The sequence below is a fragment of the Rhagoletis zephyria genome, unplaced genomic scaffold (genome assembly GCF_001687245.7).
Source record: "Rhagoletis zephyria isolate East Lansing unplaced genomic scaffold, Rhagoletis_zephyria_1.1 Rzeph_scaffold_17967, whole genome shotgun sequence".
Lineage (NCBI taxonomy): Eukaryota > Metazoa > Arthropoda > Insecta > Diptera > Tephritidae > Rhagoletis > Rhagoletis zephyria.
Genome location: NW_016175028.1, coordinates 1 through 10,404, shown reverse-complemented (window position 1 = coordinate 10,404; position 10,404 = coordinate 1). Strand labels below are relative to the sequence as shown.

At 34.5% G+C, this 10,404-nt stretch overlaps 1 protein-coding gene across 1 annotated transcript; it reads right to left on the bottom strand.

Annotated features, from left to right (window-relative positions):
- Positions 1-3: 3 nt before the first annotated feature.
- Positions 4-5,196, bottom strand: LOC108380012 (cyclin-dependent kinase-like 1; the record flags this gene model as incomplete). Its single annotated transcript, XM_017636379.1, has 4 exons — positions 4-240; positions 414-509; positions 4,348-4,598; positions 4,911-5,196. Coding segments are annotated over 4 exons (870 nt in total), but the record flags the coding sequence as incomplete, so codon positions are not given.
- Positions 5,197-10,404: the final 5,208 nt, after the last annotated feature.

The window sequence follows — 10,404 nt, the reverse complement described above, 5'->3', positions numbered from 1 at the left end:
CTGCAGCGGCGTATGTTGTTGTGATTGTGGTTGCAATTGTTGACTATGCGGCTGCAGCATCAAATGTTGTTGCAACTGTTGCTGTTGCTGTACAAATTGCTGCTGACGTTGAAGTGCGGCTGCCTCTAGGCTATTAACATGCTCCAGTTCACGCTGTTTGGCAACGTAATCATCGAAGTATGAGTGTTTGATGAGCTTTTCGCAAGACCAACGCTTGGCAGGATCCTTGTCCAGGCATTTCTGCTCAAACAGAAAAAAAAAAAAAAAAATGTCAAAGCCAGACCAGCGAAATTGTTGGTTAACTGAGTTTCGCTTTTTGTTTTGTTTCAACTGCTTCTACTACAACTCGTAATACAACTACTTTCTGCGGAAAGTGCGTGCTTTACTGTATGCACATTTGTGTGTTTACTCACCTTGAGAAAGTCAATAGTGAGCGGATTTTGTAGTGATTTAGCTGGCATTTTGTCTTCGAGCGGTTCCAGCGTTGGCGGCACCGGCAGAGTGATGCCCTAAGTGTAAAAGTAAATTGAAAATTTATATTTGATCGAAACTGTTGGGAATAAAATACTAGAAATTTATAGTAAATGAAATAAAGTGAAAAAATTTTAAGTTAAACGGTTTTATTGAACAGAAATGTAATAATGAGGTAGATAAAATAATAAAAACAGCTAGTGAATCCGCATGGCGTTAAAACGGCCAAAATTTAATTTCAAAGTCATACAAAGTATTCCAAAGGTTAGTCAAGGCTATAAGCGATTGCAAAACTGGCGTTATTTTTTTATTTTTTTTCCTTGCAACGGGTTGGCGCATTTTCTTCCATAAGAAAAAGGANGATGGCTATAAGCGATTGCAAAACTGGCGTTATTTTTTTGTTTTTTTTTTCCTTGCAACGGGTTGGCGCATTTTCTTCCATAAGAAAAAGGAGCAAAAAGCCGACAGCATAAATAATATTAAAAATCTATGCAATTTTGCAGTAGCTTAAAACTTGTACTTTATTGTACTAAAATTTAATGGGCTAGAAAACTGCATACTCAAAAAAAAAAATTGTAAATTTGTATTGTGCTCATTTTACTCAACCTGGGTTTAAAAAAAATTCATAACTCAAATACTTGTAGAGTGCACCCCGTAATACTATACTTAAATATTGCGCAATAATCAGAGCTACCATTTAGTTTTAAAAAATTTTTTTTTTTGAGATGGCATATTTTAAAAGACTAAATTTGTTTATCAAAAAATTTTTTATGTGAAAAAATTTTTAATTGAAAAAATTTTCAAAATTTTTTTTTCCTCGTCCCGTTCTTAAGATATTTGGAAAACTATCAAATCGGGTTGTTTTTGTTTTTGTACTGTAAAGTTTTTAAAAATTTATTAATGAAGCTCAAATTTCATATTTATTTATTATTTATGTTTATCTGCCAACCCTAAAAATTTGAAATAAATCAAACACATGAAGTGTGAACCCCGTCNATTTAAAAAAAAATTTTTTTTTTTGAGATGGCATATTTTAAAAAACTAAATTTGTTTATCAAAAAATTTTTATGTGAAAAAATTTTTAATTGAAAAAATTTTCAAAATTTTTTTTTCCTCGTCCCGTTCTTAAGATATTAGGAAAACTATCAAATCGGGTTGTTTTTGTTTTTGTACTGTAAAGTTTTTAAAAATTTATTAATGAAGCTCAAATTTCATATTTGTTTATTATTTATGTTTATCTGTCAACCCTAAAAATTTGAAATAAATCAAACACATGAAGTGTGAACCCCGTCCATTTTAGTATGGAACGTCCCATATACTTAGTTAGACCGACATGACTTTTCTAATAGGTGGCCAGCCTAAGCAAAGATATTTTTAAACTAAAGTTTTCATAAATTTTTTCAATTGACATCCATATCTTATTATTTCATAAAACTTGATCATAAAACTTGTGCACTAAATTCGACTTTTCATATGCATTTTTCAAAAGTATTTTCAAACTAAAATCTTCTTAAATCTCTTTCGTCTAACATTGCGATACATATTTCAATTAACTGATGAATTTGGATGAACTTAAAGTTTCAAACCCGTGGCAATCCGCCTAAATACATGAATGTCAGAAACGGAGCCTTTCAAACAAATTATTAAATAATTTGAATGCAACTTTTTAAGCACGTGGCAACCCTCTTCAAATATTATAAATGTTCAAACTAAAGATTTCTTAAAACTCCTTCGTTTGACACCCTTATTTAGTATTTCATATATGTTGTATTTAAATTAATTAAATTCGAATTTTTAAACAGGTGGCAACCCTCCTCAAAAGTAGTTTCGGGCTAAAACCTTCTTGAGTATTTTTCTTCGGACATTTGGGGGATTCACAAGGCATGTTAACCGTCGTAACATCTTAAGCTTAACACTTTCATGTAAAAGAACGGTTAAAATCCTCAAAGAGGGGCTCATTAATTTTTTTTATCAGTTTAAAAACATATCGGTGTTGCTAGAAATCCTATAAAAACCATTTTAATCATTAATTTACATAAGAAAATGTTATGCTAAAGATTTTACGACGGTTAATACGTCTTGTGAAACCCCTTATTGTGATACATATTTTAGTTAACTGATGAGTTTAGTGGATTTTGCCTTTTAAAACATGTGGCAACACTCCAAAATATTATTAGTGTTCAAACTAAAGATTTCTTAATACTCTTTCGTTTGACATAGTTTAATATTTAATTGTGAATAGGTTAACTAAATTCAACTTTTTAAACATGTGGCAAACCTCTACAAAATATTAACAAACTACTACCTTCTTTAAGTCTTTTCTTCTGGCGGGCATATAGTGATACATATTTCTATTACAAAAGTCCTTAAATTCAAATTGAATTTAATTTTTTAAATAGGTGGCAACCCTACTACAGTTAATATAAGGAACAAAGCTTTTCAAACCCATTTCGATTGATACCCATTTCGTTATAATTGAGTTAACATTTTAAATAATTTCAATTACATTTTTATGAGAAGCTGCTTTTCATTTCAGCAGTGCACTCTGGGATTTGCTATTGCCTACCGAGCGGTGACCGCAATTACAGAAACTTTTTCATTTATTTTGTTTTTGATGTTAGTCAGAAACTGGGCTGAATTCGCGCACTTCTAATCACTACACTACAGCGGCCGCTAGTAGGTAGGTAGGAACCAGGTACCAGTTATCAGCACACACACCTCGTCAATATAGATCAGAGGTTCGCACACTTTTTTTTTCTGGTAGACCACTTTCGAAGGTTTACTGGTCCCGATGGACACTCTGCTGATACATTTCTACCATATTTGATTACAGACTTGCAAGTTTTTATGAGAGCACTCCAATTTCAAAAACTCAGAGCGCTAGCGTTATTTACATTCTCTTCACTATAAACTTGTTACATGTTTGGCTCTCTCACGAATTTGCGTAAGGAGTATTTGTAAACGTGTTTTTGAGTACTGATGGCATCACATTTATTTTCATTATGTATTTATTTAATACAGAATCTGACGTCTAGAGAAAATAATGCATCAAATTTAGAGCATACAAAAAATGAGTTCTTCCTGCTGCTCTAAAGATAATATAACGATAAAATCTAGTTAGTGACGAAGGTTTGATGAGAAAAAGAGTCACAACGCTCTTTTATATATCTGTATGAATATATTTTGAGTTGCATGGAAGCGGGCGAGCAAACATTGAGGCGAAATACTGAGTTATAGAGAGAGTTTTTGAACCAAATTCTGAAATAGGGCGTTCTTGAAAACTTTTCTGAGATAAGGCGTTTTTGAATCGGCTTCTTTTTTGAGTTATGACACTGTTAATGTAAATGAGCGCTATATTCTCCAGTATACTCTTAAAGTGCGTACATACAGAAACGGTGCTAAGCTTCGTCGCATGTTGTTTTTAGGTAAAAAAAGAAAAAAATTCCAAAGTTTTTCATTTGAAGGTTGGATTTGGAGGGAGGGTAATTTGGAATTTAATCAGATATTTAGAATTACCTTTAAAAGTAAGTATTTAAATGAATGGAAATGGTTTTCTTGACTCAATAGCAAATATTTGAATTCGTCCCTTTTTTTCGCAAAATAAAACACTGTACACCGGTCGGATTCTCTGTGTACGCACGCTATACCTTTCGCTGTGCTACACAGCTGTGCTAGTTAAGATCCTTCATTGACTTTTTTCTGCTTTTTGAGCTCCTTCTTAATAGTATTAATACTATTTGGCCTACGCCCAGGTCGTGGCCACTTGGAATGACGGCTGCCCCTTCTATGTACTTATGTTTTTAAAGATCCATATTCTTATTGTACAATCACTTGTTCTAAATATTTATGGGTAATTTGCTCTACCCCCGCACTTACCTTGAAATATTCATTTTGTGAGAAAATCTGTATGTGCCTTGGCAGCAGGTCGCCTAACGTTTTGCGTATCAAATAAAGTTGATCTACATCGCTGCGACCGGGCCATAACGCCTCGCCGCGCACCAACTCCGCAAATAAGCAGCCAATCGCCCACACATCCACTGCGGTGCCGTATTGCGTGTCGCCGACAAGTAGCTCGGGCGCCCGATACCAACGGGTGGCCACGTAGTCTGTGTAATTCTCACCAGGACCTGCTGGTAACGTAGAAAAAAAAGAAGAAAAATAAGTGTCAGTTACAAAAATGTATGAGAGAAATGTTGCTAAAAAAAATCATGAAGATTCTTGAAGAACGAGGTGTATGCTAAGCAAGCAGCAAAGGACGCTAAATGTAATATACACCAAATAACAAGGGGATGTGCTGCTTTGCAATTTGGGAATTTCGATGTTTTTTTTTTGTCACCACTCTTAGCTTTCTTTTGGCACTTTCAATGCTCGTTAGCTTAAATCTATGCTTTCCTTTGTGCACACTACTATATTTCATGTACGTATAAATAGTTACTCACTCAACATGCGCGCAAAACCAAAATCGCACAGCTTCACTTGTCCCTGCGCTGTCAACAGTATATTCTCCGGTTTGATATCACGATGCAGGCAACCCTGTTTGTGGCAATAGGCCACCCCCTGCAATGTCTGGTAGACGATCTGTTTGGTTAAATGCTCCGGACAGCCTTGCGGATGTCGCTCCAATTCGTGCAACACTGTCAGCTCACAGAATTCAAATACCAAATGTAAACGTCGTTTACGCCGGAATACCTCCAGTAGTGAGACCAGATTTGGATGCTTTAGATTCTGTGTATTGGTTGTGGACGACGTAGGTAAAAGAAAAAAAAAACAAAAACAAACAACAAATTAGTAGGAGCTATGTAAATAAGTGAAAGCAAAGAAAGAAATTGAAATTTGAAAATTTGGCGTTGCCTAAAATGTGGCGCTGTACTGCGTTGCTCGAAGATGAATGTTTCTGCCTGGCTGCAAGTGCAACTAACAGCTACCTAGACAAGCTTGTGCGTGTGTATATGTGGAAGTACATATACATATCTCAACACTATTGCATAACTACCGTTCGTTGCTTTAGGGTTTAGAGTGAACATTTGCCATCACAGCTCTTAGGTGATTTGTGTATCTTGTGAGCTTTTTGTCTTTGTTTCGAAATTTGGCTCACAGTCTGCACAAAGTGCATGAGATCTGAAACGTTTAAGCAACGATTTTTCTTACTTTTAGTGATAGCCAGTTTTGAATAGGTACATAGAAACGAGGCACAGTGGGTGGGCTGCCTATGAGTTTGAGCAATTAAAAACTTGTAAGAATGTCCATTGAAGTTAGCTTTAAAGCTTAAACTATACATATAATAAAATTGTAGCAGGCCGATGTCTGTGAACTATAGGTTTTAAAGAAAAATTAATATGCGGGTTCTTTATTAAAGCAACAAAAGCCAATTCAACAAATTTTAGAGTTTTTGTCTGGTTTGTATGTTTGTACGTTGCATCACTCGAAAACGAATGCATGGAATTCAATGCAGTTTTCCCCGCTGTATTGCAAGAGGTGTAACTTAAAATATAGAAAAAATAATAATTTGCGAGTTGCCACCTGTTCGAAAAGTTCAGTTTAAGTAAATTGATAGGATAAAGTAAATATTGTAGTATGGCTGCCAAAACAAACAGGTTAAAGAAGGCTTACAGATGAAAATATTTTGTGTAAGGTTGCCACCCGTTTGAAAATTTCAATTCAATTTAACTGATAAGATAAATTGAATATTGCTATATGGATATCAAACTGAAGAGGTTTAGGAAAGCTTACTGCCGAAATATTTTTGAGAAGGGTTTCCACCTGTTTGAAAAATTTTATTAAAATAAATTGTCATAATATAAATGAAATATTACAATATGGGTATCAAACAGCGCATAAATACTTATAAGGCGCAGTGAAGCACGTCAGGTATTTCCTAGTGTCATACAAATACATACAAAAGGCTTTTATAAGTTCGAAGAAAACCTTCTTTTAAATACCTATCTAAAATATTGAATACGGAGATTGAGGCAATATATCAGGAACTACCACAAGCAAAGTGAAATCAAGAAATCAAGATGGTTCGGCCAAGTAACATAGGAGTGACATACATAGCTAAAACATCTACCACGAGAAGTGCATCAAAATGGCGCAAAAATGCGCTAATTGCATCTAAGACAGCCATTAGGGCGCCCTACGACCAACCAACCACCCATTAACGTCATAGTGTTACTCAGGGAAAACTTTACCGCTTGGTCTATGTACACGTCCACTGGAGACGCTTGAAGTCGTCACTGGAAATGCCTAGCGGTACTGACCAAAGTGGGAGAATATGTAGCACTTGGAATCGGAATTTAAAAAGTGGTTTAGAAGTCTTAGAAACATTTTTTAATGAACTGTATTCAAATTAAAAGATACAATGTTACCGGTGGTATTTATTAGCAAGTCCTAATTCTTGAAAGGAACTCTTCTAGAGCTATAATTACAACGATGGAGGAGTATTCCAAACTTTAGTATACTCAGGGCTGTAAGATTGACGTTAGAAATAATGTAACTTTGTGTCAGAAAACCAGGCATTTTTACAAAAACATTCATAAATGTGTAAAATAAAATAAATAGAAAAGAACTTATAACACTCAATGCTCAATACAGGGAAAAATATTGCTCAAATAAATTTCATGACTAGATATCGACACCTGAGTTGAAGATCGACGCATCTCAGCAGCCAGTTCGAAAACGCCCTATATCAGAAACGCCATATTTCAACATTTGATTCAAGAACGCCCTATCCCAGAATTCGGTTCAAAATGCCCTATCTCAGCATATTTTTAATACATTTTAATTTGAGATAGGGCATTTTTGAACCGAATTCTGAGATAGGCCGTTCTTCAATCAAATTCTGAAGTAGGGTGTTCTTGCAAAGTTTTCTGATATAGGGCGTTTCCGAACTTTCTGCCGAGATAGGTCGATNGCTACGCCCATTTTGCAAATATTTGCAATATTCCTATTTTTCGTCGAAAAATGTTTGTAAATATTTATTTTGAGTAAATAATCTTCAGTAGTTACTAAAATATCGCAGATTTCGTATTTCCCAAAACTACCGTTATATGGGAGGTAGGCATGGTTATTGTACGATTTTGCCCATTATCAACACCACCCGTTCTACGTCCGAAAGAAGTACGCGCTCCCATTTTGTTAAGATATCTCAATTTTTATTCGAGTAATCATGTGCGCAGACGAACGGACGGACGGACGGAGAGACAGTCACCGCTCAATCGATTGCTCTTTTCATTCTGATCATTTATGTATACATTTGTCTTGTGCACAAGTGCGCTCGGGTATAAAAAAATCACTTTGGTTACTTTTCTAGTTTGAATTTGGTAATATTAACCAACTTTTGGTTGAATTTTTCTCGGTGTATTTGCTTGGCTGCGCTAATGGGTGAATACAAGTATTTTGCAAGAATGTCTTAAATAGCAAATCTAAACTGAAAACTATAAAAAAATGATGCATGTTTTAAGGTACATTTATTTAAACATATTTTATTGTTATTAAATTTTAAGGACGCCCCTGTTGTGCCAATAGTCTAGCCGGTTGTATTTGATATAAGCCTTAAAATAATCACTTAAATGTATTCAGTAATGGAAACACAGTAGTGCCATTTTTGGCACTTTCATTCACAAGGTCACTTTTGGCCGAATTCATTCAGTTTTGGCAAAATCATAAATTATAGAAATTTAGCCGGTATATAACAAACAATCATACATTAGTGATAGACTCGACAAATGAAATTTAAAATCACTTAAAAATTAGAACAAGTAAGTTTAGATCAAAAAACAAAGCCAACTTCAATTCTCATATAAAAATTTAAGATTATCATTAATTTATTCATGATCCAATGATCGGATGTAAACCAAATTCGTATGGGACCACCTGTGAGATAACACCTTTCCTTTAAAAAAATTTGAATTATAGAAATCGGTTAACGTGATCCAAAGATATGCGGTAACATACATAAAAAAATATTCCGTCGAATTGATAACCTTTTTTTTTGTGAAGTCAGTTAATAAGGCCCACTATATAAAATTAATAAAAATAATTTCAATGTAAAAAAGAATAGTCAAAACTGATCAAAATTTCGCACTGCCATTATTTCGTACATAGGTATATATATGTGTAAACAGATCCGACTAGGTATATTTCAGTGTTTTCCCCCTTCGTAATTGGAATATTGTGTTTTTTTTTTTTAAATTTATTTCAAAGACAAGTACAAACCGAAGTCTTAAGCTTGTATATTGTGTTATTTTACTATGATTTTACTCTAATAATTCAATGAACTACATTAAAAATACTATTTATAAAAATACACATCGCCACTACACACGAATAAAGGCGCGCTAGTGTTTTGACCGCGAAAAAAGACTCGCAAAAAAAAATTTTACAAAAAAAGACGCTTAGGGAAAACTTCGGCGAAGAAAGGCGCGAAATTTAGTTTATGGCGAAGAAAGACGCGTAAACATAGATTTATACCTGGCCAAGGACTGCCACTTCAGCATCATTCGTTAAAGTACTCTTTGGGGAATTTAAATACTGTTACACGCGCAAACTTAGTCGACCGCGAAAATAAGTTTACGGGTGTTTCTTCGCCGTCAAATGTTTTAACGCGTCTTTCTTCACCGTCAACTGTGTTATGAGTCTTTCTTCGCTGATTTTTTTTTTTTGTATGCGTCTTTTTTCGCGGTAAACTTTTGAGCTCGCGCCTTTATTCCTGTCTAGTGACGATATGTTGTTCTTAAAAAGCCTTAAAAGAAAGCAATTTCAATTTTGCGGCACTCTCATCTCCTTTGGGATTCCATCCCTGGATGTATTGGTAACTTGAAAACCGTGTTGCCAGATTTGGTTTTCAAAAAACTGTAAAGTTCTGGAAAATAAACTATATTTTCGTTCAAAAAACTGTACCCCTCAAAAAATTAGAGAGTTCTTAAAAATTTAGGTTTTTTTTTAACATTACGCTGAGACACGTTAACTTAATTCTGAGTCGTATCTATTGTATGTAGATCAGGTAATTTTCCCAAAATATTTTCATTTTAAGTTTGTTTGGCGAATGCAGAGATATTCGAACTTCAACATGAAAAATGTTATTCATACGCAGTGTTGCCATTTTAGATATGTCCGGCTAGATTTAGCGCTTTCAGCATGTTTAGGCTTTAGCTTTTTCTTAAAACAATGTAGGTTTTCTTAGCTTTTCACTTTTGCTCAAAATATTAACTGCAAATTTAAATAGCGTTAAAATGCTTTATGCGATTTTTATTACTAAATATGGAATGAAAAACAATTACAAATGCTGTCATGATACCCAACTTTGGCTAGGGAACTTTCCCCGGTCCGACTCATTTGGGTATCAGTCCATATTAATATAACAGCGAATCGCGTTGAGGAGAAGTTTGATAGGAAGGGTACCCTCGAGTTGCACGAGTGAGATGAAATCAAAACTTTTTCTTAAGCAGTCTAATGCCTGGTTCTCACTATGTCATATTCAGTGGCATTTGTCGTCAAATAAGTGAAAACACATTGTCAAATGAAACTAAGAAACGGTTTATCGATTGATTTAGATCAGAACAGGTCTTCAGTCGTGTACATGTGCTGCTCAACTGGCTTATAATCGGTAAAGGTATGGGATTAGGAGATGAAGTTGTGTCAAAAATATGTTGACAAAGATTGTTGTCATATTATGACATAGTGAAAACCAGCCTTAAATTTTGTGAGGCTACGAAATAAGTAGTACTGAAGTTATAGTAAAGACAAAAAATATTTGATTTGTTAATTTAGGTATTTTTCTTAGCCATAACTAAAGTATTGATTTAGCTTTATTCTAGGCCCAGTTAGCCTTTTCTCTGAGGAAGTACTGGCAAAACTGCTCTTACGCCACGTAGGAGTAAGTAAAGGCTCCGTTATGCATACTTGGCATGGCTTGAGAGCTGTCACATAAGAAAT